Source organism: Rhincodon typus, chromosome 14 (genome assembly GCF_021869965.1).
Source record: "Rhincodon typus isolate 14 chromosome 14, sRhiTyp1.1, whole genome shotgun sequence".
NCBI lineage: Eukaryota > Metazoa > Chordata > Chondrichthyes > Orectolobiformes > Rhincodontidae > Rhincodon > Rhincodon typus.
Genome location: NC_063345.1, coordinates 62,093,327 through 62,120,595, shown reverse-complemented (window position 1 = coordinate 62,120,595; position 27,269 = coordinate 62,093,327). Strand labels below are relative to the sequence as shown.

Genomic DNA, 27,269 nt, shown 5'->3' with positions numbered 1-27,269 from the left:
CTCGGATTCTTCAGCATCTGCAGTTCCTACTATCTCTGGTAATATCACTAGACTATTAGTCCAGAGACCGGGTAATGTTCTGTGGACTAGGGTTCGAATCCTGCCATGGCAGATGGTGGAACTTTAAATTTAATAACAATCTGGAATTAAGAATCTAAGGATGACCATGAAACCGCTGTTAATTGTCAGGAAAATAAAAACATCTAGGTCTCAAGTCGTTTTTAGGGAAGATATCTACCATCCTTATCTGGTCTGGCCTACATGTGATTCCAGACCTACAGCAATGTGGCTGACTTATCTGGCCTGGCCAGTTATGCTCACATCTGAGTGATTTTATTTTTTTCTGGAAAGTTAAACATATGAATAAACTCCATTGAGCTGAGAATCTCCAAATGTTTTTGGGTACCTGTAACACGCAGCTTTCTGGTCAAATAAATGAAAGCTTGTTTTTTTTTTAAAAAAAACAAACAGTTAGATATTTAATAACCTGAGTTTAGTACCATGAGAAGAATATGATTTTGTATTGATCTGTGCTGTTGTTTTTTCACCCCCCTCCCCACCTTTATGATTAGAGGAAGAAAAGTATGCATTTGTTAACTGGATAAACAAAGCCTTGGAGAGCGATCCTGATTGCAAGAGTGTGCTACCTATGGATCCCAATACAGATGCTTTGTTTAAAGCTGTTGATAATGGCATTGTACTGTGGTGAGTGCCATTGTTTCTACTTCTGGTGCAGTTAGTACCTTTTTTTAATGTATTGTAATTTTATTTATCAGTGAGTACCTTGATGCTCTTGACCGTTTTTCACAGAACCATACAATCCCTACAGCGTGGAAGCAGGCCATTCAGCCCACTGGGTCCACACTGACCCTCCAAACAGTAGTCCACCCAGGCCCACATCTATATACTATATTCTTCCTATAACCTACATTTCCCGTGGCTGATCCACCTAGCCCGTACATCCCTGGGCACTAGGGGCAATTTAGCATGGCCAATCCACCTAACCTGCACATCTTTGGACTCGGGGAGGAAACCCACGCAGACACTGGGAATGTACAAACTCCACACAGACAGTCGCCTGAGGGTAGAATTGAACTCCTCTGGTCTCTGGCACCGAGAGGCAGCAGTGCTAACCACTGAGCCACCATACTGCCTTTTGTTTTTTTGTTTTGCTTTGTAACAGTATAGAAAAGCTCAGGCTTCTAGCCCAATCTGCATTGTTCAATAATATTAGTTTATTTATTTTTGTCACTTTTTTCTTTTTATTGTTTGAACTCCGTTGTTCCCATTTTGAAAACTGGAGTACTCAGAATTGTAAAACACCTGTTTTTGCATCATAAAGTCAGCACTGGTATTTTTCTCCAACTACTTAATCTATACCATTCTCTTGATTTAGTTGCAAAAAGGTGTGTTCATAGTCAAGTATGTTTGTTTAAAGCAAAAACTACTTTTGCTTTACCGGGCTGCTTAAGATGTCCCGAATCCTTGATTTTAAAATTGAAATTCATTAATGAATTATGATGTGATCACAAAGATTTGGATAGTTGAATGAGAAGAACTTCTTGCATTGAATCTCCACTGCTATAATAATGCCAGAAAAATTGATCAGTGTAAATGTTCAATCTGTTGTTGGCATTTGGTTCCACAGGATGTGCTACAATGAACAAAACATGTGCAATAAATTCCCACGGGTAATGTCCCTGTAAAGAAAGTTTGTCACCTAGACTCTATTACAGGTCTTTCTCAACCATCGCTGGCAGAAATAAGGTTTTCAATTTCTGTTTAAAGCTATATGGCCCTGAAAAGGAACTTTACATTGCAGGTCAAGATTATTTTGTAGTTTCATGGGCCATTTAGTCTAACTGTGTTCAGACTCTGCTGCAGCTTGACTTTTTCTTTGTTACTAAAAAATAGCCATTAAACCTCAATTCCTTACCAACAAAAAAAAATCATTCCAACCTTGATGGCTGTACCAGCTCTTTGAACAAACTATCCGATGAGCTAGGGTGCTGGATTCATTCTCCATGGTTCCAAAAATTTTTTCACTCGTGTACCTAATACCGTTACAAAAATTGTAATGGTATCTGCTGTCATCAATTCGTCAGGAGTGTATTCAAGATTGTAAAACATGCTCAAGTTTTTTTAAAAAAAAAACTTTTTCCCATTGACTCTCTCTCTCTCTCTCTCTCTCTCTCTCTCTCTCTCTCTCTCTCTTTAAAAATTGCATTAGATTAATCAATTCATTGAATCATTAGAATCCCTACAATGAGGAAAGAGGCCACTCGGCCCATCGAGTCTGCACCAACTGTCTGAAGAGCATCCCAGCCCCTGCCCACCCCCGTACCTACCCAGCACTTACTATCATTGGACTGTGGGAGGAAACTGGAGCACGTGGAGGAAACCCACACAGACATTGGGAGAATGTGCAAACTCCACACAGACAGTCGCCCAAGGGTAACATCGGACCTGGGCCCCTGCCACTGTGAGGCAGCAGTGCTAACCACTGTACCATAGGGCCACCCTTAATTACTTGAACATGTTGACTTTTTTATTGTCATAGTTCTCTTTTTAAGTTGTTATGACTCAGCTCCTCCACTTTGACAGTTTTAAAAGATAATGGCTGATGTGCACCACTGCTTCAATTGCTCGCCTTTGCTCCATATCCTTAGTACCCTCGGGGATTAAAAAGTCCCCTTGTCTCACTCGGAAACTTCAGTTGACCTATTACGTCCACAATCTTTTCTGTTTTTTTTTGGGCTGGTCATAGTGGGGTGCACATGTTGGTAGATCCAGATTTCTACAGCATTCTTTATTCCTTTGTGTGGGGGGTGCGGGGAGGGAAATGTCTCCTGATTTCACTGCAAATGATGTCTGGTTCTGATTTCGAAGATTGTTTCCCCATGTTCTGAAATCCCACATCAGAGAACATAGTGTAGAGTCAGAATCTCTCCAGTTCCTTTTCTTAGTTAACACCCTCAACTGGATAGCCCTGAACTATCTGAACCCAAGGGAATGTGAGCTTCATTTTAAGCAACTGGTCCTGGAAATTTAACCCTTCAAGCCCTGGTGTCGTTCTGTGGCTTGACTCCTCCACACATGAGGAAAATGGTTTGAGTTTCACAAATCAATGCTAAACTGTTCAGCTCACTTCTATTTGAGAAGTTTTCTGTGTAAGTTGGATAATGCTTCAGAGCCTAATGAGTATGACTGAGGCATGTCCCAGTGACTGAAAAAATTAAGCCCATGCCACAATTTCTGTAACCAACAGGCTAAAATGTGCAGGCATTAAGCATTACTTCCTAAGCTATTAGGAGATAGCAAGAAGTGCAGATGCTGGAGTCTGAGTCAATACATTGTGGAGGTGGAGATACACTGGTCAGGTGGCATAATTAAAGGTGTAAACCCAAAATATTGACTTCCTTGTTCCTCTGCTGCCTGACCTGCTGTGTTCCTCCGGCTCCACTGTATTGATTGCTAAGCAATTAATGTGCTAAACTCCAGGAAATGTACTTGCCCCACTAACTAATGAACAGAACTGAAAATGCCAAGGCATATTTTTCCAATATGCCACACACTTGGTGATGTGCAATCTTATAGGTAGGATTCTGCTAGAAAGTTTGGACCTTCTTTCTCCCTGCCACATCATGGCAGGTTGTCATGTACCTTTTTTGGAAAGTCCCTTTACTCCTTTTTGTAGTCTGTTTTCTCCTAAACCATCACACTCACTTATGGCCAGGCATCCTCTGTTGAGTCCTTGAGTCTACAGGTTCCACTTGTTCAAACAGGGAATCTGTTCTTTCCATTGTTGTGCCTGGTGATTTAACACAAAACTGTCTTGGCCACTGCTTTGCACTAGGTAAAAGCCCGTATCTCTTTATTTTTCTGTATTTTTCATTGTAGACTGAAATGGGGAAAAGAACTGGATTGCTGCACTCTAAAAGCAAGTTACCCAACTCATTGTGAGTGGTATTTGCACAGCTGATTTTTGCAAGCAGTAGAAGGTCTAGTTACAGATAAGCTGGATTTGAAGCATCATAAACACCGTAGCTAATTTATCTCCCTTCATCAGTTACTGTAGGCAGTGACTTTAAATGAATAGGTCTGAGACCTTTTATAAGTGGGAACCAGTACTTCTGTGCCTCCTGTGAACAGGTGAAAGCACCTGGAAGTAGTAAGATCAAGAAACAACATTCTGGTAAACCATCACAGCAAACACTGTGAACAGGGACCACTGAACTGCCTTCCGAGCCTTTCCCTCCACCCATAACACCTGTCTGTGTGTCAAGCAGGGTTGAAAAACCAGGTACATTGGGGAATTGGCTGTGAGAGTTTCCAATCGGCTAACCTAGTGAGCGTAACAGCAGGAGCTGATCTTGCTCTTCTGAACCAGCGTTCTTTGGCTAAGGATGTCGTCTGTATCTTCTGTGTTCTTTGCGTGGGATTTGATCATCCATGTCAAGCCCAACATTTGCTCATCCCTAATTACCCTAGAAACTGACTGACTGACTTGCTTGATGATTTCAGAGGGCACCTGAGAGTCAACTACATGCCCAGTCAGACGAGCTGAGTGTCATCTTCTATTGTGTCCAGGTGTGAAAAGTGACGCTTGACTTTTTGCAAATTCTCAGCGGAACTGCTATCCCTCTGCTAACCTAATCACGTTGTCTGCCTCCAGAAATAGGGTTAGCTCTCGCTTGAAGGAATACAGAGACTCAGTCTGCACTACACCATCTGTCAGCTGTACCTGAGTCTGCTATTCTCTATACAAAGATTCACCTTCTGATGTTTAAACTAGATCAAACATTTACACTTATTGAACTTCTGACACTGATCCTCACGAACATACTTAGCTATCTAGTTGATCCCGTTTTGAGGTTGACCTGAGCTATGGATCAGAGTCAATTTAGAATGCTATTTGAGAATTAAGTGTTTATTATCCCAAGTGAAACCTAAATTTTGGCAAAATGATGGTGCAAAAATCTACCATATCATTTTGACATTTGGAGTAATTTGCTGAATTTTTGGGGAAAGTAAAACCTTCTGTGCTGTATCATCTTATTTGTGGTCACTGCCAAGATAGGGACAAACACTCCATTCCAGTTCAAACAAATGCAGGATCCGACCCCAGTGGTTATCAATTAAGTATTGCAACAGTCTGATCAATGGAACTAGCTTATTGACAAACTTGCAAAATAAAATGAACTTTTGTAGTCCAGTGAAATGGTTGATACAGGTATAGAGCATCTCCGATTTGTTCAAATATTGCAATCGGTGTTGATAATTGCTACTGACCACAAACCTTGTATTAAGAATGCTGCAGGGTATAATCCTAGTTCTCAAAGATTCACTCTCCTTGCCTTTTGTACCTATTTAAATTTGAAAAACAGCTTTTCAATCTGATCCAAAATAAGTTTCTTTCATTAAAGAAAAAAATTCCTTGTCTTTGGGACACGTACGTTGCTCTGTCTTGCCCTGCGGAGGTGTTGGTGGCTCTCTTCAGTTGCTGGCCACTTCAGAGAGCATTAAGAGTCTGCAGTATGGTATGGGATCGGATACGTAGGCTAGAATGGAAAGGGATGGCAGGATCCCTTCCTTGGAGGATTTGATTAAACCAGAGACAAAGGAAGCTTTTGTGGTCATTTTATTACAATGTTAACCTGCAAGTAATGCAATTTAGTGACTTCAGCAACACAACACCTCCGCCAGTGATAGAGGTTAAAATGCAAATGAATACTTCAGATGAGTTGATGAAGCTGACTGATGGAACTGAAATGATGTGAGCCTAGCTATGTGGGGTGGTTTAAAAAGTTTGAATTTGTTGACACAAACACACTGTGAATTAAACTATGCATGCTTGCCTGTCAGCTACGCTCAGTATTGTTTAGAGATCAGATGATGGGAAGTTTTTTGTCTACCATTAATAACGTTCTTCTATTTCACTTCCAGCAAAATGATTAACCTCTCTGTGCCAGATACAATTGATGAAAGAACAATCAACAAGAAAAAGCTCACAGCATTTACTATTCAGGTAACTGATAAATTATTTCCCATGGTAATCATTATGGGGACAATGGAATTCTGTGTTTGTAACAGTGGTTGGAAATGCATTACTTTTTTGATAGAAAAGTTGATTCTTCCTACTTTGTTCAGTTTCCATTTACAGATCGAAATTTGTTTCCTCATTTTTTGAGATGCAGGTAGAGAATAGAATGAGGGAATGACTTGAGACTTGATCAAGTCAAGGAATACTCCATCTGATCAGTCAGCTCTTTCTTTTGTACTTTTTTTCTACTTTACTTTAAAGAGTTGGGCTGAGTAGCCTCTTATGAGTAAAATTCTATGATTAATCTTGCCATTCCCAATAAAGTTCAAATCAACTGATTTTGTAAATTTTTGCAGTTTAATTTAAAAATACTTGTGATCAATTGCCACTTTTTCAACTGCAACATGCTGTTACCATGCACAAGTACAGACAGCCAAAATATTCATAAAGATCTGTAGCCACATGTTCAGCTTTGCTGGGCCATATCTCTTCCTATGTTCTTCTTACCTGCTGTACCTCATAGCCTGGTGTTGTGATATGCTGCATTGATTGAGGATGATCATTTAAGGAATCTTTCCTCACATTGTACACATGAGATATGATAAGATGGTACACTGCCCATATTGTGTAACTGGGGAGGAGCAAGTTTTTTTGGTTTGTGAATCCTTCCGTTGTACTCTTTCCCCTGTTCCTCTCTCGCCTTGAAGGAAAATGAAAAAAACCCTTATTTTCAAAAGACATTTCCCTCAGGTTGCAGGAACCCATGGCTTCTTTCTTGTGGACAGCGCAGGGTCAGCTGTTGCCTATGTAGTATGTAGGTTCTGACAGACCATCTACATGGGAATCATGGCTGTCCTTAAAATGGTTGTGCCGTATGTCAATGCTTTTGGTCAAGAAGGGAACTGCCAGTCCTACTTTCCATTCTAAGCTTTGCCTGTCTGTGCATTCCTCATTTCCTTTTGCCTTTATTATTGGTGCCTTCAATTGCCTATACTTTGGAATTCCTTCTTGAGAACTTTTGATTTTCCTCTTTGAACCTATCTCTTAGAATCTTTGCAGCAGAGGATGTTGCAGAATAGAAGCAGGTTGCTCAATCCAAAGTGCCTGTTCCCACTTTGGTAGAGCAATCCAGTTAATCCCAACCTCCTGTTCTTAATCCATGGTCCTCCATATTGTTTTTCCTTCAAATATTTGTACAATTCTATTTTAAATGAAGATGCATCTGTCACCCTTTCAGACGATGCATGTTTGGATCACAGTGACATGCTGTGTAACAAGAAACATGGCTTCCTCCTGTTGCCTCTGGTTATTTTGGCGATTGCCTTAAATCCATGCCTTTGCCACTGGAAACAGTTTCTCTTTTTTATTCTATAAAACAATTTATTGACTGAACACCTTGTTTTGAAAACAGAATCTCCACTTAGCTTCTTCCTAAAGCAGAAAAGGCTCAGCTATTCAATGGATATATGGTGGTGTGTTAGTAATGTCACTAGATTATTAACCCAGTTGCCCAGTTTAATGCTTTGGTGACATGGGTTCAAATCCCACGAAGGAAGAGATTTGGAATTTAAATTTCATTAATAAACCCAGAATATAACCAGATTACGTGTTTTAACATGGTTCACTAATGATGCTGAGGAGAGACCTGATAGAAGTATATAAAATTATGACAGACACGAATAGGGTGGATGGTCAAAATCTTTTTCCCCAAGGTGGAAATATTAAATACTAAGGATCATAGGTTTAAAGTGAGAGGGAGATATGTTTAAAGGAGATGTGTGAGGCAAGAGTTTGCTTTTTTGGGCACAAAAGCCTGGAATGTGCTGCCAGGGAAGATTGATGTGGAGAATTCAGTGTTGGACTGGGGTAGACAGTCAAAAGGCAAACGACACCAGGTTATAGTCCAACAAGGTCATTTTGAAATCACAAGCTTTCGGAGCGCTGCTGCTTCGTCAGGTGAAGCGAAGGGAAGCACACAGGCACAGAATTTATAGGCAGATAGTGGCAAGATAATTCCAGGTAATTAAGAATGTCAAAAGATAAGGACAAATAGTCTGAGTGGAGTGAATCACGAGTGTTTGCAGGTGAGGGAAACTGAGCACGCAATCCCTTTTCACTCATGTCATTGTTGTAAGTCTGATCTGCATCTTTGCCACTATCATGATCTGCTCTAACATCTGGTACTCAAAATGGATCTCTCAGTGGGACTTAACCAGTGTTCCATAAAGGGTAAAGTTAAATTGCTTGCCTCTGTATTCCATTTCTCTCTTCATAAAGGAAAAGATTCCTAATGCTTTTAGCTGTTCTTGCTAATATTGCCTACTTTGGCTCAGTGGGTTTTCTCTGGTATATTTCTGTGAAGAATTTTCTCATCTTTAAAGATGTTACATTAGTCCAATTTAACATCGCTGAGTGAGATTTACATGAAACCTTACTATAATCCTGCATCATCAGGAACGTACTGATTTCAAAAATACTGTGTAAGAAACGTTCCTTCACTGTCTAATCATTTTGGCTGGGTTTTAATCTTGTAAGAAATGTGTAGGGCGAGACCTGGCTAAAAACAAGGTCTTGGAATAGTTTAAGGCTCGGTGTGAGCCTATTTATGTGAATATCAACAAATTTCTTCAGACTGTGTCAACTAAATACTGAAGTGAGCCTTTTGAAATCTGGAAGTAATGGGAGAATATGGCTGCTCCTGGATTTTGTCCATGGTGTATTCTCAAGCTAATTAATTTTGGAACAAAGACATGATGGAAAGTTGACTCAACCACCATTTCAGCTTGGTGGCCTCAGTGAGCTGAGAGGTGGTCAGCGTTTTGGATTCTACGTTCCCTATGTACAGACTGGACAAGCGTCTGGAAGACTGGTGGTGTTCTTGGAATTGTCTGCATGATCAACCTCTGCATGAATTGAACTTTGGATAACAAGTTGGAAGAACGTACTCTTATGCTATATGTTCACATTTTTTTGGAATCATTGTTTGCACGCAGTCACAAGTGGATGAATTATTGTCAACAAAAGGTATTGATCTGAAGATTTAAGTGCAGTCCACCCACCATTTCAGGTCACTCATCAACTATGACATGGAGGATAGTTTTGACCTTTTATCCCAGCACAGTGACTCTGACTCTGTTCAGGCGGTGTCCTCCAATTGAGTCCTATCCTTAACAATGAAAAGAAAGTATGGTCTTGGAGATAATGAACATCAATTTGTTTCCCACCTTCATGCTGTACCCCATCTCTGTGCCATGTCTAACCTCAGAACAGTTGAGCACTAAACTGTGTTCTGAACTTAATGTACACCTTGACAAGATATATCTGAACATTTTTTTTTTTCTTCACGTAGGAAAACCTGAATCTTGCTCTGAACTCTGCTTCTGCCATTGGTTGTCATGTTGTCAATATTGGCGCACAAGACTTGAGAGAAGGAAAGCCCCATTTAGTCTTGGGACTTCTGTGGCAGATCATCAAGATTGGGCTGTTTGCTGACATCGAACTCAGTAAAAATGAAGGTAAGATCCTATTAATAAATGCAAGGGGTAGTTGGTTTCAGTCCACATCCCCAACAATGGACATCAAATTAAACTTCAGCATGACTTGACAATGCATTTTATTTTCCACACGGCTAAACCCCAACAAGAAGTTGAGATATTTTAATTGAGCAGTTTTTTTTTTTTTTAAAAAGAATCATTGCCCATTTTTCCTCAAGGCTGTTACTTCCTACCTGGTCCTGGGGCATGCAAAATGAAAAGCTGCCCCTCTCCTTTTAATAGTGTTTAAATCATTATCTCCATTGCCACCAGCTCTGGGGAGTTTAGAAGCAAAGGACAGCTGTTAGTAGCAATACACAACGTAAAGTGATTATTTCGAGACTGGGAAATGAAAAGCAGCCTAATAGAATGAGCAACAATATTCTATTAAACCATTTCGCATCTTATTCCAGCACAGTAGGACTCATTTGGAATTGTACATGACTTTTGAGCTGTTGATAGCAAGGATTGAATATGTTCAGGGGTCAACGTAGAAAACCCAATGCAGTTATCACTTGGTTTTAGAGGTCCTCAACATGCATTGGAAATGAGGGAATATGTAGCATTAACAGAGCAAAGTAATGGCACCATTTGCTTCTACTTTTATTGCTGAAAATGGCCGAATTTGAACAGTTTTAACATTGTTGCAGTCTCCAAACAGGCACTTGAACGTGATCTGATCTGATCTGGTGCTTCTCATATTACATTAGGGTCAATTTAAGTGTCAGTGTGAGGCAAATATAGAAGCTACTGATTGCTCTTCCATCAGTGATTGCTATCAGTGGCATTAATTGTTTTCAATAGACATCAACTGAATCTATACCAGAGCATTGAACATAAGGTTTTTTTTGTAACAATGGATGCAATGTCAAATGATCATTTTCCTTGCGGTGTGAGATTCTTGGTTTTAATTTAAAGCATTAGTTTATCCATTAAAGGCAAATAACAATTGGCATTCGGCCAGTTAAGAAGAATTAGAACAAGTGACATAAAGTTCAGTGAAGGCAGGTTTTAAGGAGTAGCCTAAAGGAGGAGAGAAAGGTAGATAGGGTGTTCCAGGAGCCTATGCAACTGAAAGCTTGGTCACTGGTGAAGCAGTTAAAATCAGATACGTCAAGTCAGAAGTTGAGGAATCCGTTTAACTAAGTCGTAATAGGGCTGGAGGAGATTAGGGATAGAAACAAAAAATGTTCCGAAGGAAGGTCACTGGACCCAAAATGTTAACTCTGCTTCCTCTGTCAGACCTGCTGAGTTTTCCAGCAATGTCTGTTTTTGTTTCTGATTTCCAGCATCTGCAGTTCTTCAGTTTTTTTTTTTGTGAGATTAGGGATAGGACTGAATAGCTATTGTATGATTGCTCAGTTTTTTGAAGAAATGAGTCTCCCTGTGTATCTGAAGTTATGGTCAAATCTGGTTTGTGGAACTCATTAATTTCAGTAACAACTGCAGTACTGTTGAACATATTTGATGCTGTATTTTGTCATAACCAGCATATCATTTTGATATATGGAGCTTGGACAAGGTGCTAGGTTTTGATTTCAAAATTGAAACTTCAAATGTCAAAAGAAACTGGCAACAAGTGTGTTGTTCATTTGAAAGTGATAATTTCCAGACTGGTTAATATTTGCTTCATATGGACATGTTTCGGGGGTACCTCTGCCCTAACTTGTCAAGTCCGTACCTGGATCCTACAAATAAACAATGGTGCCATCACAGACAGCGTTTCTAAATGGTGTTTGGCAAGAGAAGTAACCTATTACTAAATCTCCTCTGGGCTTCTCCAAATTCAGCTCCATTTTAAAACCTTTCAGCTGGAAGAGGAGCTGTCATACAGGATCTACTGCTCACAAGAAATGAGTCATCTGTACTGAGGACAGTTAAAGTCGAAGAGCAGTAGTGTAAGATGTGGAAAGATAAGGTACGAGTGTCCCATTGAGGACTGTTTTCAACATGGTCATTTGGGAGTTGACACAGGGGACTATACACTGAACCCAGTCAAATGTACAATATTGAATTTGGCAAGCTCCCTAACAGGACACATCATCCAGTCTGCGTGGGTCTCCACAATCATTCTACTATTTGAAATTTCATTGCCTTGTGCCTGGGTGTGTTGTGGCCTATCTAATGGAGAGAGGTTGCTGTGTTCAGGTAACCGCTTGTTGTCATGTGACTGGTGATCAGGTAAGTTGCGAAGGAAGGAGATGGACCTTGGGGTGTTTTTTTAATATCTAGCAATCAGTTTCCTGGGATACAACTGTGCAACGATTCCAACATGTCTCAGTCACTGAACAGGTTATGCACAATCACTGTTGTGATTTGAAATGTGAACACGACGCTACAGAGCAATCTCGTGTCCCGTTCGCTGCAGAGCGTGCTGTCAACAATTTGGAGGGGAATGTAGAATATTACCTCCATTCTGATTATTGAGTTTTTATGTGCCAATATTTGGCATTCACTTGAAACCAAAAGAATGATGCTCGTTAGAGAACAAGTTTCTTGATTTTAATTGGAATTTGCTTGTTTCAGCCCTGGTTGCTTTGCTTCGTGATGGAGAGAGCCTGGAGGATCTGATGAAGTTATCTCCAGAGGAGCTGCTGTTACGGTGGGCGAATTACCATTTGGAGAATGCGGGCTGCCAGAAAATCAGCAATTTCCACTCTGATATTAAGGTATATGCAGTTGCAGAATGAAGAAGTGGAAAATAATCCTTTTCTGGGTTAATTGTGTGCAGGTTGGGATCAACAGCAATTGCAATTATTAATTTTTTCTTTTTGGTGCAAGTGCTAATCTGCTGATTATTACTCTAAATTTAATTGAAGTGATTATTTGGGGTGTAGATTTTACAGTAAAGTTGCTTATGTTTCATTATTGAGTGAGTTATTAATTATAATATCTGAATTCTCTAATCATAGTGCATGTATCTTTGATTAAATATTGAAGCTTTTGAAATTGCCTTGCTTGCAGGGTTCTTTTGATTAATTAGTGTTGGTTATGATTTAGTGAAATTTGGGAGGTGACCAAAGTCTTTTTATCATAACTATTTTTTGGTTGGCATACCATAGAGAGAACAGTTTGAGAACTGAAGGTGTAATGTGCTGTGGGAGGTACAATTTTATAATAAATTTTGTTCTTTGTAAGCAAGTTTTTTGATTTTGTTTCACACAGGAACTGAATTGAATTAGCTTCATTGTCTTGAATGAGTGCAGCAAAAAGTTTGTAGTATCGCCACTTATGGCGCCATCTCAGGTACAAGATACCTAGGTACAGATACACAAGTATTTGTACACAATTGAAAGAATAATGAATAAAGGTCCAGCATAAGAATGAAAAGCTTTTTTAAAAAAAAAAAACTCTAACTATAGTCCCTTTCACCCAAGTCCGTGCCAGTGCCTAGCCTCCAGACCACACCCGGGCTTCAAAACTCGAGGGTTCACCTCCAGCCCGCAGTAGCCCCGGGTGCAGCACTCATCGCCTCCATTCCCCACCATTCTCCATTAAGAAGTTAATTTTTTTTTTTTGTTTTGGGGGGTGGGGTGAGCTCCGGAAAAGAATGGGAGGAACAGAGGAGCTCCGGCTGGAGCATCCTACTCTGCCGCCATCTAGCTAGAAATCCTCCTGCATTTAGTGCTCAGACACCTGGATAAAACGTACAGACGTTTTGCAGACTGGGTACTAGTCTTTAATGTATGTTATGACAACAGCACTGTGTCCCAGTGTTTAGGGTTAATACTTTCCTAGCTATATTTCTTAACATCTGTGATACTGTATCCACATAATCTGATCCATTTCTCCAAGGCCACAGATGATCAACTGTGCATGTTTTTGTTAGAGTAGATGATGGGAGGGCCAGTAACCAGAAGATGTCGCTTTGAAGGAACTGATAAATTACACATTGTTTGTTTTTGAAAAAAAACTCTTCTCTTGTTTCCCTCTGGCTCTTTAGCCAATTATGTCATCCTCTGATTAGTAAAGCATTAAGCTTTCAACTGCCTTATTGTAACCGTCTATAATTTCTCCACTTCCAGCCTGTGTCCCATCACGGTCTGCAATCTATACCTTGAAATGATTTGAGTTTTTGATTCCACTATCCGACTCTATGTATCGCTGTTGAATATTTTTCTTGCTGATGGACGAGCAAATTAATAGCCATTATACCACATCCTATGGCTTGGATCTCCCAATAGGAAGATGGTCATTACAGCAGTGTAGACTGGAGTTGTGTGTCAGGGCCATGTGGCAGCCTTGATGTAGCCGACTCCCTGGGAATTGCCCAGGAAGCTGAAGCTTCCAATGGACTGTTTCCCAACCCATTGAACCCTCTGGGAGAAAGTTCCCAATCCTGATTTTAGAGTTGGAGATTTCAGAGCGTTCTGACCAACTTGCCTGAATAGTTAACCAGGGAAGTTAGAGGAATTGAGCATCTGGCTAGCTATCAAAAAAAAAAACTACCCTGTACCTAGTGTCTCTAACCGTGATTGCTGTCAGAGGATTGAGGCTAATCATTATTATATAAATATCTTTAATTAAACACTGATTCTTTTTTTCAGTTGTTTTATTTTGTTTGCAAACTTTTTTGGATTAAGAAGACAGCACTGCAACCTTGCGGTTGGTAAATGTCATTCTGGTTGCACCTGTTCAGATGTTTTCTTGGAATTGGTCATTTACTTCCCATGATGATTTTGGACCACTATAACTCCTATTCAATGATACTTTGGCCTAGGTTTTACCAGCAATGTCCTCCTTGCTCCAAAAAAAATAAATTTTGAATACTTTCAGCTTGACCTGATAAAAGAGATGTCAGCTCTGGCTTGATGTTTGTGGGTTCAAGTCCCTCACCGTAATCTGTCATCCGTTTTGTATACGGTATTGTGAGTATGAGACATTTAAACAAGATCAAAGATGGCCTTCTCTGGTGGGCTGTAAAGATCTGATAACATCACTGTAAGGTGTAAGGAAATCCTCTCTGGTATCCTAGTCAAATGAACACACATCTCCACTTCGGGGGAAAAAAATCCTGGAACCATTACTTAATGGCATACTTTATGGTCATTAATACACATTGCTATTTGTGCAGGCTTGCTGTGTGAGAGTTTCTGCTGTGTTTCTTGAATTAGGTGCTTTAATAATTGTGAAGCACTTTGGGACAACCTGATCCTGAATACGTGCAAATTCATTTGTGGCATATTTCATAACGTAATAAGTGGCATCACTTTTTAAGTCATCTTGTCACTACTTCGGTGTATCCACTTTCATTGTGAATTATCTTTCAGTGACCTACTTTATTTGTTTGCAGGATTCAAGGGCTTACTTCCACCTTTTGAATCAGATTTCACCAAAAGGCAATAAAGAAGGTGAACCACGTATTGACATCAACATGTGGGGCTTGAATGTAAGTACCAGTGAAAACTTAGTGTAATGCTCTAAACAGAAACTCCTTTCCAAAGATCTGATGACAATTTTGTAATGTAAATTATTATAGTCCTTACATTATGCAAGTACGTGTCTTAATGAGTGCTTTGTTGATTTGGACTTGAAATAAGGGTCCTAGGAAAGGTACTCGAATAAAATTTAAGGCATTCTAGCATCTTGGAAGGTTTGCTTATCTGGTCAGACAGTTAACACCTCTAGAATTCTCATTCTAACATCTGAAAATGCATGTTTTCGGTTCAAGGACAAATAGGTAAAGTCTTTGCTGTTGAAATCAACCTTATTTATGCAATGAAAACGCAGAAGGAAATATTTCATCAGTTTTAATTTGTTTTTGTCAGCTTAGAATACTTGTGTAAGGATGTTTTGGTTTTCATTGTATACCGTGAAGTGTGAGATTCTCTTCTTGGCAAAGAGTAGCTGTACTGAGGAGGAGTGAGGGATTCCTACGCTGATGTTTAAGTGCACGACAGAGGGAGCATTTTGGACTGACGTCCTGATTGCCTTCTCGGGTGGACTCTCAAGATCTCTTGGCCTTACCTTTTATCCTGGGTCAAACAAATACCCAACGAATGAACAAACAAAATCTTTGAAGCATGACAAATCCAGATTTTTCTAGTCATTAAAACACATTGCTGTGTATTTGATCACAGTCGTGATGGGCGTCATCTTGAAATGGGATGCCACTTCCTTGTAGAGTTGAATCGAAGCTAGAAAAGGTCAGAAATCAGCTGCATTGTCACTGGTATCCAGAAGTTGGCCTACTGTTGATGGGATTTTCTACAGATGTACTTGAGACTGATGATGGAACAGTTCCTTGTAGAGCAAACTTTTCTGAAATAGGTTTCCTTAGTGAAATAACTATTAAAAACAGTGAACCATACGCTCAAGTATTTTAATGTTACATGCGTCAGTGATTGATTTGTCCCATTCGTGTTCCCACAGTCCCTGGAAAAAGAGTATTTATTCACCTTTCACATTTGTTACATGCTTTGTTGGGTCACCTCAACAAAGACAGTAAGAAAGTTTTTAAAACTCATTTCCATTCGGCTGTTTAAGATTGAAAAACGAATTTGGAAGGTGTCTGATGACTGAGTTACATTAACGATGATTGAGAAGGTATAATTTGGGGCAGGATAGGCAGTGAATGAAATTGAATGATTGATTTGTGCATTGCCATTTTCCTTTTTGCAGCAACAGCATCCAGGTCTTCAACCATTTTAAACCCCTCTGCCTGGCTATCTCTCTCACATCCTCCAAGACAACCTCTTTAATCAAGATTTTGGTACCTGTTCAAATTTTAGACGATCATCTGATTATCACAAAAACACACCGTTCCTGAACTTGCAGTTTGTCAGCTACAACCTCTTCCCCCATCACAGTAAAATGGTTGGTAACTTGGGCAGAAAGATTGCAGGTGGAGTTTAATCTGGAAAAAAAATGAGGTAATGCATTTCAGAAGGTCTAATCCAGATGGAAAATATACAGTAAGTGGCAGAACCCTTAAGAGTACTGATAGGCAGATAGATCTGGGTGTAACAACCACATAGGTCAGTGACAGTGGCAACTCAAGTGGAGAAGGTCATCATCAACAAGGCATATGGCATGCTTGCCTTCGTTGGCTGGGGCATTGAGTTTAAAAATTGGCAGGTAATGTTGCAGCTTTACAGAACCTTAGTTAGGCCGCGTTTGGAATATTGTGTTCAATTCTGGTCGCCACACTACCAGAAGGAAATGGTGGCTTTGGAGAAGGCACAGAAAAGATTTACCAGGATGTTGCCTGATATGGAGACATTTAGTTATGAGGAGAGGTTGGAGAAACTTGGGTCGTTCTCTCTGGAACGACAGAGATTGATGGTTGACCTGACAGAGGCCTACAAGATTATAAAGGGCATGGATAGAGTGGACAGTGAGAAGCTTTTTCCCCGGGTCGAAGAGTCAGTTACTAGGGGACATAGGTTTAAAGTGCAAGGGGCAAGGTTTAAAGGTGATGTATGAGGCAAGTTTTTTTTTTACGTGGAGGCTGGTGGGTGCCTGGAACTTGCTGCCAGGGGAGGTAGTGGAACCAGGTACGATAGTGACTGTTAAAGGGCGTCTTGACAAATACTTGAATAGGATGGGAATAGAGGGATACAGTCCCCAGAAGGGTAGGGGTTTTAGTTGTAATGGGCAGCATGTTGGTGTAGGCTTGGAGGGCCGAAGGGCCTGTTCCTGGACTGTAATTTTCTTTGTTCTTCTTTGTTCTATGACCAAGATGGTCACTTGGAAACGATTTTTATATGTAGTGTAAGTCACCCAGATGTGTATTTACGTTTTGATTTCAGAACAAGCTCTTCTCATAGTTAGTTCTGCCAGCAGAAACTATATGTACAAACTGATCTCCCTCGTAAGGAGATAGTAAGAGATAGTAAGAACAGGTGTTGTCTCATCTGTTTTCCATACAAACTGAAGCAAGACATCTTTGCACTGCACTCAACTTTTATTTTGAAAGGATTTATTTGCCTTCCAAATTGCTTGCTGCACTTTCATGACTTATAAACATGGATACCTAGGGCCCTTTGTAATCAATTCTTTCCAATCTCTCAGCATTTAAAGAAATATTCTGCACCACTGTTCTCTCTACCAGAGTAGATAACTCTCACTTATCCACATAATATTCCATCTGCCTTGCTTTCTCACCAACTCACTCACTGTCTAAATCTCCTCAAAGCCTCTCTGTATACTCTTCAAATCTCATTCCCACCAAGTTGTGTGACTGGCAGACTTGGAAATATTATCTTAAAATCCAAATCGTTGATATAGATTGGGAACAGCCAGTGTCAAGCATTGATTGTTACAGTATCACAGCTTGCTAACCCAAAAAGACCCATTTATTCCTATTGTCTGCTTTCTGATCGTTAAATCATATCCCCAATCCATGTCAACATTAGCCCCAAACCCACACTTGTTAGTTTTGTTAACTATTCTCATGTACGTGACTTTATCAAAAACCTTCTGAAGATCCAAAGACACCGCACTCGCCTGGATCCCCCTCTATTGACTCTGCTATTAATGTCCTCATTAAAAAAAAAAAAATCAGATTTGAATAATGTGATTTCCCTTTCATAAATTCATGTTGATTCCCAAACAGGAAATTTTTGTTTTAAAATATTCAAGAGTCACATAATGTGTACAGATTGCAACATTTTTACTACAGCCAATGCCAGACTGAACAATGTGCAGCGATAACAGTGTGGAGCTGGAGGAACACAGCAGGCCAGGTAGCATCAGAGGAGCAGGAAAGCTGATGTTTCGGTTCGGGACACTTCTTCAGAAGAAACGTCAGCTTTCCTGTTCCTCGAACGCTGCTTGGCCTGCTGTGTTCCTCCAGCTCCACACTGTTATCTCTGATCAGTGTGCAACTCCTGGTTTTCTCTCTCCTGTTTTCTTAAACAGTAGGGTTAGGATTAACATGCCCTACATTACCACAACTGTTTGGCCTGTAAGCCACTTCTGCCAATGATTCCTGCCCATACTGTTTCTTAGCACCACCCAAACAGATTCACTGACTATCTCCCATCTGAAGAACAGGATATAGAGTCTGTCAGTAACACAGCGATCATGCCCCTGATTGTAAAGTTTGGACAAGGGGAGTAGAACTGCACACCATGAACAGTAGGTCAGTGATGTTATGATACCTCTGGAGCAAGTGGGACTTGGATCCAAGCCTCCTGGCTCAGAGGTAGGGATGCTACCACCATGCCACAAGAGCCTTCCCAAGGAAGAGTATACTTGCAATAGAGGAAGTACATGAAAGATTCACCAGACTGATTCCTGGGATGGTGGGACGTCTGATTTGGAGTTACAAGCCCAGTCTCATTCTGAGTTTGGAGAAATGAGATCTCTTAGTCCTAAAAATTGTTAAAGGAATAGACCAGTAGATGTTTCCCCAGGCTGTGGAGCCTAGACATGGAGACGCAATCTCAGAATAAAAGAGAAACCATTTAGGATTGAGATGAGGTGGGACCTCTTCACTCAGGGTGGCACGCCTTTGAAACTCTGTATGCTGGAGGGCTGTGGAATCTGTCATTGTGCAACTTCAAAATGGAGATTGATAGATTCTAATTAGTAATAACATCAAGGCATATGGGGATAGTACAGGAATATGGTGTTGAGGTAGATGATCAGCCAATGGTGAAAAAGGCTCGAGGCTGAATGGCCTGCGCCTCCTATGTTCCTATAATAGTGTGTTGTATCTTTTGTGATCCGTGAACCATGTCACCCAGATCCCTCCATCCTTGAGTTCTGAAACCTCTTTCTACTTGAACAAAATACTGCTTTTCTATTCTTCCTCCCAAAGCACATTTCTGTTTGCCCACAGTGCATGCTCTTTACCAAAAGCTCACTGAGTTAGCCATTATATTCCATTGTAGTTTCCTAATGACCACTTTACTGCTGAATTTCCTACCTATCTTTGTGTTGTCAGCAGATTTAGATGTCGTACGTTTGGTCCCTTCATTCAACTCGTTGAAATAAATTGTAAAGAGTTGAAACTCATTGATTCCTGTGGCACACCATTTGTCACATGTTGCGAATCTAAAAATGACCCATATGTGCCTGCACACTCTCAATTCATTGTACCTAACTAATATGCTATCCTTTCGGTATGTTATACCCTACACCATGACCTGTGATTTTGCATAAAAGCCTTTTGTGGTATTGAGTTCTGAAATGCCTCTTAATGCCTTCTGAAATCTAAGTACATGTCTCCAGGTTTGTGTCATGGTCTTGGATCAGACCATGAATGTCACACCTGAAGGGAAATTCAAACAAAAACCCTTTTTAGAAGGGAAGAGATGAGTCAAAACAGAATGGACTGTGACCTCTTTTGACTACAAAAATAACGAGGGACTGATGACACGCTGCTCCACAGAAAGCAACTCCTCTGCGGATTATACCTCAAACAGCAGAAATATTGTATATGATTTCCCTTTAAAGAATATACAAGGTCAGAGGTTATGAAGCAGGTTTCAACTGTAGTGTGCTGATGGGACTGACATTGTGGTATGAGCCAATGGATTATGGTAGCCATGTGTTCTCAACCTGCATCATGTGTTAGTGTGCTGTGACGGTCTGCTATTCCCTGGTAACCCTTCTCACTCTTGGTGCCAGAAGCCAACAAGTGACCAAACCAGATAAAAGGAAATAAGATGACAAAGGACTCTATCTTACCCTGAATACTGGAATTTCATCACGGTCAAAAGGAATCAACCACAGAATCTCAGCCAACCTGCAAAACCAAGAATTATTAAAATCAAATGTTTAACAACAAAATTTAATGCTACTGACAATCTCCATTGCAATGGCTGCCACATTCAACCGCCCACTTTTTGAGAACACCTCCAGGACCAATTGCAAATTTTTGTTTTTTTTTTCTTTAAAACTCTTAATCTTTTTGGACTCCCCTCTCATTCTAATCTCTGAATACTTGATCTTGTATCTCATTACCATTGATATTAAGTAGAGATTTGAGTTGAGGTTTGGAGGAAAGAAATTGAATGGGGACTGACCCAGGATTGCGTGTCTGGATCAAGAATGAGGTAATGCGGAGAGAACGGCAGGGTGAGTATTAACTGGAGGTTGGAGAGAATCTTGGGTTTATTACGGTGAAGGTATGGATTAAGTCGGGGAGCTGCATTATTAGGTGAGTGAAACATGCAGTTAAAAGATGGGAGGCTGGTGACTGGAGAAGGGGCCAGAGAATAGGATAGTAAAAAGCCTTGGTGAAGTCACTTGTATGTAGTGTTGCTTTCCTCACCTACAGAAAGACATGATTGTCTTCGAGATATAAAGCAGCCGGTCAGAAAGCTGATGGGTGGGGATAGCATAGCAATAAATCGCTGGCCTGAAATGTTAAATTGTTTTCTCTCCCCACTGATGCTGCCTGGCCTGTTGAATAATTTGAGTATTTGTTGTTGTAACACACTGGTGGAAGAAGAATGTAATATTGCTATAACAGAGGTGTAGAGCTGGATGAACACAGCAGGCCAAGCAGCATCAGAGGACCAGGAAGGCTGATGTTTTGGGCCTAGACCCTTCTTCAGAAATGAAGACTATCAATGTAATACTGCTATTTAAATGGAAGGGTTTGGCTGGCAGAGTGATCCCAAGGAGCCAAACTCCTGGTACCTGTGTTATTGGGAGCATTGCAGCCTGCATTTTGGTTACTGAGATGAGGATAATGCACCTTAACCTCCATTGAGCCAGATTTTGTTGGAGTCGGGGTACTTCTTGACCTGCTCCCTTCATATGAACTTTTTATTTGTAAAATGTGCTACAACTTGATAGAGGTGAGAGATGGTGACCATGGTACCCCAGTATCTGGGACCTTGGTGAAATATACAGGGATTATCTTTAACCAGTGAGATTGAAGGATCAGGAAAGAAACAAAGCAACAAGAAGGCAGATTACTACCGGAATGGCTGTAAATTGGGAGAGGGGAGTGTCCAGTGGGACTTGGGTGTCCTTGTGCACTGATCGCTGAAGGTAAGCATGCAGGTGGTAAAGAAGGCAAATGGTATGTTTACCTTCATTGCGAGAGCTTTTAGGTGCTGGAGCAGGGATGTGTTGCTGCAGTTGTCCACGGCCTTGCTGAGACCACATCTGGAATATTGTGTGCAATTTCGGTATCACTTTGAGGAAGGATGCTCTTGCTCTCGAAGTGCAGCGAAGGTGGATGGCAGGTCTGACATATGAGGAGCGAATGACTAGGTTAGGATGTTTTCGCTGGAGTTCAGATGAATGAGGGTCGATTTCGTAGAGACTTTATAAAATTCTAACAGGACTGGACAGGGTAGATGCAGGGAGGATGTTCCCGATGGTGGGTGTGTCCAGAACCAGGGATCACAGTATGAGGATTCGGGTAGACCATTTAGGATGGGGATGAGGAGACATTTCTTCACCCAAAGAGTGGTGAGCCTGTGGAATTCATTACCACAGGAAGTAGTTGATGCCAAAACATTGAATGTATTCAAAAGGCGACTAGATATAGCACTTGGGCAAATGGGATCAAAAGTTATGGGGAGAAAGCAGGATTAGACTATTGAGTTGGATGATCAGCCATAATTGTGAAGAATGGCAGGGCAGGCTCAAAGGGCCGAATGGCCGCCTCCTGCCCCTATCCTCCCTTTCTATGGAAAGGAACGGCTGTGATGCAGTTAAATTGGGTGCAGAAAGAGAAATAGAGGGCATGAAAGGTTAAATTAAGGAAGTGAGAGAGAAGAAAGACCGACAAAAGGGAAAGGAAAAGAATACTAAGAGGCTGAAAATTCTACAGCTCAGCTCCTGACTACCCAAAGCCTGCCCACCAAGTACAAGGTGCGAGTCAGGAGTGTGTTAGAATACTCCTGACTTGTCTGGATGAGTGCAGCTCCAGTAATACTCAAGAAGCTCAACACCATTCAGGACAAAGCCATCCTTGTGATTGGCACCACATCAACAATCTTAAACACTGGCTCCATTCAACTCCAGCTCCATGGCAGCCGAGTACATGATGCACAGCAGAACTCGGCAAACTTGCTTCAACAGCACCTTCTGAACCTGTGACCCCTAACAGAGAAAGGACTGCAGATGCATGGGAACACCACCTCCTGCAAGTACCTTTCCAAGCCCCACATCATTGTGATGTGGAACGAGAGTGTTGTGCCCTCACTACTGTTGGATCTAAATCCTGGAAGTCCTTCCAAACAACACCAAGGTGTATGCCAAAGGAACTGCAGCAGTTCATGAAAGTGACTCTCCACCACAACCACTTCCAGTTCAATTTGGAATGGGCAAGAAAAGTCCTAGTTTTGCCATCGATGCTCATGTGCTAAAGATGAGAGGTTATTATTTTTCTAGTAAGGCATACGTACTGTTAAATTCACCCTCAAAATAAAGTCTGGTAATTAACGGGCAGTTAGTTTGCCAGTCCAGCAGGTTCTTGAAAATAATAGGTAGGAGGAGATTCTATTTGGAATGCGGCCACTGATCCCAACAAGCAAATATCAGTCCCAGCCCAGATAAATGGGAAAGGCCATTAACAGGAAGGGCACCTGTCTGTAAAAGGATCTGCTGAATCCAAACGTAGTGATCCATGTGAAGGGTAATAAGCCAGCATTGTGGCAACTGCATGTAATGTTGGAAAAGCTGAAAGAGAATTTTTTTTTAAAAAAAGCTAATGTCCCATTTGGACAAAGCAACTGGTGAATTGATATGAATCGAGCAGCAGTTTTGTGAGATTGGACACTGTCTTAATGCCTTGAACTTCCTGCAACTTCTTTTTTTTTTAAGAATATGTCTGCAGTTCTCCTGGAAATTACCACAGTGCCGTTGTGTGGCGAATACTTTTAAGAATTTGAGTTCAGTCGATTTTTACAGTCACATAACATTTGGCAGCAGAATGTTGTGTTCTTGGCACCACCTACAGGCAAAAGTCACTTGAATATTGTGATCACTTAACTTTTTTCTAATGTATAACTGATTATATTTGCATCTCCGAAACGAGCATTTTTAATGTAAGCAGTGGCCAGTTTGGGACTGAGCTTTTTTTTTTTTTTTTAGAATTATCCAACATTTTTATTCGGGTTTGTGCAGAAGTCCTGATTACAAATTTCCAACAGTGAACATTTATTTGTATGGAGTCATTGTTAAAGAATGTAAAGTAACTGAATCATTTAATTTTTTCCAATGTGTATTGACCTTCAGTATTTTAAAATCACTATTTAAAAATCACTAATTAAAGCAATAGATAATAAAATCCAGTTGACCCATATTTAATCAGCAGTGTCTTTCTTTCTTTGGGTAAAGAGAACAAACGGATGTATCTGAACATTTTGGTAAATAACAGAAATGCTGCTTGCTTATTTTCCAGGATCATTCAACATTCCCTTTATTCTGTGTCTGGGGCAATATCCTAATGTATGTCTCTCTGTCTTTATAACAGCAATTACCCTTTCAACTGCTTAAATCCTTAAATAATCAGCAATGCCAGAAGAGAGAGAACTTGAGAAAAAAAAATCAATGTCCTTGTGCTACTTCTAAAATTGCTATCTGTAAATGATGACAAATACCAATAAGTAATAGACTCACTCTCTCTAGTAACACTTCTGCTCTTTCAATTCTCTTAGGAGAAGGATGACCTGAAACGAGCTGAGTACATGTTGCAGGAGGCAGACAAACTGGGCTGCAGACAGTTTGTCACCCCAGGAGATGTTGTCCAAGGAAACCCTAAACTGAACTTGGCTTTTGTTGCCAACCTGTTCAATAAATATCCAGCCCTTCAGAAGCCTGAAAATCAAGACATTGATTGGAGTCTACTGGAAGGTAAAAATCACAAAAACGAATCTCATGTCTTGAAAATGACTGACTGCATACCAGATCTTGACATCCATCTTACCTCTTAATCTTTACCGCCTTTTTAAAATAAGAAAATGTTTGTTGGAATTTTGATTATTCCACAGGCTAATTTAAGAATGTTAAGTCACAACTTAAGTTAACTTATTACCCCAGCACCTCAAAAATGGGGCTATTAAGAGTGTAGGGGATAATTTGAATATAACCAGCCAGTGGGAAATGGATGTCTTTGGATAGGTCACTCATTTCACATTGAGGTCAGTATTCAGTAAAGTCAGGCAGGTACAGAATGAGCCAGTTCCAAGCCATTTGGTTTGCCATCAGGTAGCTTAGCTTAACTTAACTTTTTATTCTTCTGGATTCACACCAGAAGGTCTAAAGCAAGTTTCCAGTCTTGTGCTTTATTGTTGGCAGATCCCAGGGGTGGTAATAGCTGCTTCTATAAAGGGAGCAACAATAGGTTGGTCACAATCAGATATATCTATAAGCCGAAACATTGAGCCTATATCCTAAAGTGGAAAGCCAGAGATAGAAATGAAATTAACTGGCCTTGACGTGAAAGCAGCATTCAACTGTACACAGCCTCACTTGTATTAGACCTATTTTACATTGAATAGGGTCAGTCTCCAATGGCTAGGGCTACACTTAAAACAAAGGAACGGGGCCATAAGTTCACAATTCAACAATATTAGCATTAACTAGTGTTAGTGAAAAAATATACCGGTGATGTTCAATGCATAAAACTTGCGCAACAACATTTTGGCTTGCTTTGAGAAATGGCAAGTGACATATGTGCTATGCAAGTTCTAAGCATTGACCATCCCAGCAGTATTTTTTTTAAAACCCGACAATGTCACCAGTGACCTTCACTGTCTGTGCTACTGCTGAGGCATCTTCGAGTTGAACTTTGACGACGTGTCTTACTTCACATCAACACTGATTATTTTATCACAAATGACTGGAAGGTTGTCCACCTTCATAGAACCGCTAAGTTTACTGAACTTTACTCACGCAACAATGTTATGGGTAAGTCATCATCTTTGTATCACATGCACTTGTACACAGTTGCTATTTCATTGTTGTCAGCTTGAAATTCTTGAATAATGTAACTTAGTTGATTTGTAAGAGGGCAAACTCCACAATGTTTCAATCAAAAGCTCCCTATTCCTTTGCCCCACCACAGGTACTTGGTAAAAAACAAAATGCAGTCATCTTGATATTGCCAACATTCTGGGAACAAAAATAACATCTTATCAGATTGGAGAGCTGTAAAATATGAATATGTATGGAGAATCAGGAAGATGTTTGGTGGGGAATGCTGAATTTTCTTCAAAAGAAAATGATTAATTTTGCTCAGATTAAAAATGCTGCATCTTTTTACATTTAGGTGAAACTCGTGAAGAAAGAACCTTCCGCAACTGGATGAATTCACAAGGTGTAAATCCAGCAGTTAACCATCTTTACAGGTAAGAAGGAATATTTTCGTCTAAATATTGTTTAAGAACCATATGAATCATTGCTTTAGTTTTATGGAGGATTAAACTAGAAATCACATTAGTATTAGGATGACTAGGGCCAATTTTAATTTTTTTTTGGACAGGAGGCAGGTCGCACTGAAATTGGAGCGATGAATATACATGTTTCACACAGGGGCCTTTTTTTAGGCTGAGGCAAAGGGTCACTAGAATTGAGTTGCAGTCTTATGTTTTTATGTGACTGTGACATACCCAGGGCCCAGATTCATCTATTGAGATGCACGTAGACAAAACAAGTGCCGCATGTGCTTTGCTCATTTGCACTGGCTTGACAGCAGTTCTTAAAGGCACTGTGGGGGCTGTTCAGAAAGCAGTCCATGAAGTAACCAAGTGCTGGATCCAGAAAACAATTCTTTCTTGCTGCTGACTAGTCATGAGTCCTCTCCTCCCATCTTGCAGTGATTTGATTAGAGTCTAATTACTTTTGGACCAAGCTGCAGTCAATTAGAGTAATCTTGTGCATTAGGGGGTAAGTTCCTCTATGAATCAACAGATGCTCATCTATTGCTGATGCCAAGAAGTGTCACATTTTCACAACCCTTTGAATCTGTCTCTTTTTTAAAAAAAAATATTCCTGCTAACACAGTGATCATCACAGTGAAACATCAACATTAATTCACTTCAACACTTTTTTTTTTTTTCTTTCTGACACATTTCCAAAAACTGGGAAACAGATTTGGAAAGCTATTACAATGTTGCCTAAGGTTTGGTACAGTGGCCTGCTGAACAAAACTCCATCCCATTAATAGACCCAGTTATGATGACCAACTTTGTATTGATGCAAAGCTGCAATTGTTGTCTAACGTTAATGTAATTAAGCTGCTTAGTCCTTCTGAATAGGTCGCACAATGAAATATGATATTCAGGCCTTGGGTCTCCTGAAAAAAGTGTGGCTCAGAAATCGAATCTGCTAATATGAATAATGCGACTTCAATGATGATCACATGTAGCTGCAGCATTATGCTGGCCATAATCTGACTGCAACTGTTACAAACTAGCCTCTACAAAATTTCCCAGCAGATCACCTTAGATCTTTTCCTTAAGTTTCATTTCTTAGCTTTATAATGTACACAGTGTCATGTGTCTTATTGTGCTTTTTAATATAGCTAAGTGAAGCTGGATTCATGCATATTTGCCATGTTCTTGTTTGGCCACTGGCCCGAAGAGAGAGAGTTCCTATCCACGGGCTTTGTGGTATGGTCAACTGTTTCAAACCAATGCTTGTGTAAAGGAGATAACAAGGTGTGGAGCTGGATGAACACAGCAGGCCAAGCCACATCAGAGGAGCAGGAAAGCTGACGTTTTGGGCCTCGACCCTTCTTCAGAAATGGGGGAGGGGAAGGGGGTTCTGAAATAAAT

At 40.4% G+C, this 27,269-nt stretch overlaps 1 protein-coding gene and 1 long non-coding RNA gene across 4 annotated transcripts in view; one reads left to right on the top strand and one right to left on the bottom strand.

The window, feature by feature from the left end:
* Nucleotides 1-27,269, top strand: part of pls3 (plastin 3 (T isoform)) — a 94,847-nt gene that overhangs the window by 58,612 nt on the left and 8,966 nt on the right. For all 3 annotated transcript variants that reach the window (XM_048604869.1, XM_048604871.1, XM_048604870.1), the window contains exons 5-11: nt 573-705; nt 5,947-6,028; nt 9,393-9,558; nt 12,103-12,245; nt 14,870-14,965; nt 24,150-24,345; nt 25,763-25,841. In XM_048604869.1, the coding sequence (XP_048460826.1) occupies nt 573-705; nt 5,947-6,028; nt 9,393-9,558; nt 12,103-12,245; nt 14,870-14,965; nt 24,150-24,345; nt 25,763-25,841 (895 nt within the window). The remainder of the gene's footprint in view (nt 1-572; nt 706-5,946; nt 6,029-9,392; nt 9,559-12,102; nt 12,246-14,869; nt 14,966-24,149; nt 24,346-25,762; nt 25,842-27,269) is intronic.
* The window catches only part of LOC125484789, a 121,025-nt gene continuing 109,163 nt past the window's right edge, over nt 15,408-27,269 (bottom strand). Inside the window, exons 3-4 of the long non-coding RNA XR_007263607.1 lie at nt 20,215-20,272; nt 15,408-16,432 (exon numbers count right to left, since the gene is read on the bottom strand). This is a non-coding gene — a long non-coding RNA (uncharacterized LOC125484789). The remainder of the gene's footprint in view (nt 16,433-20,214; nt 20,273-27,269) is intronic.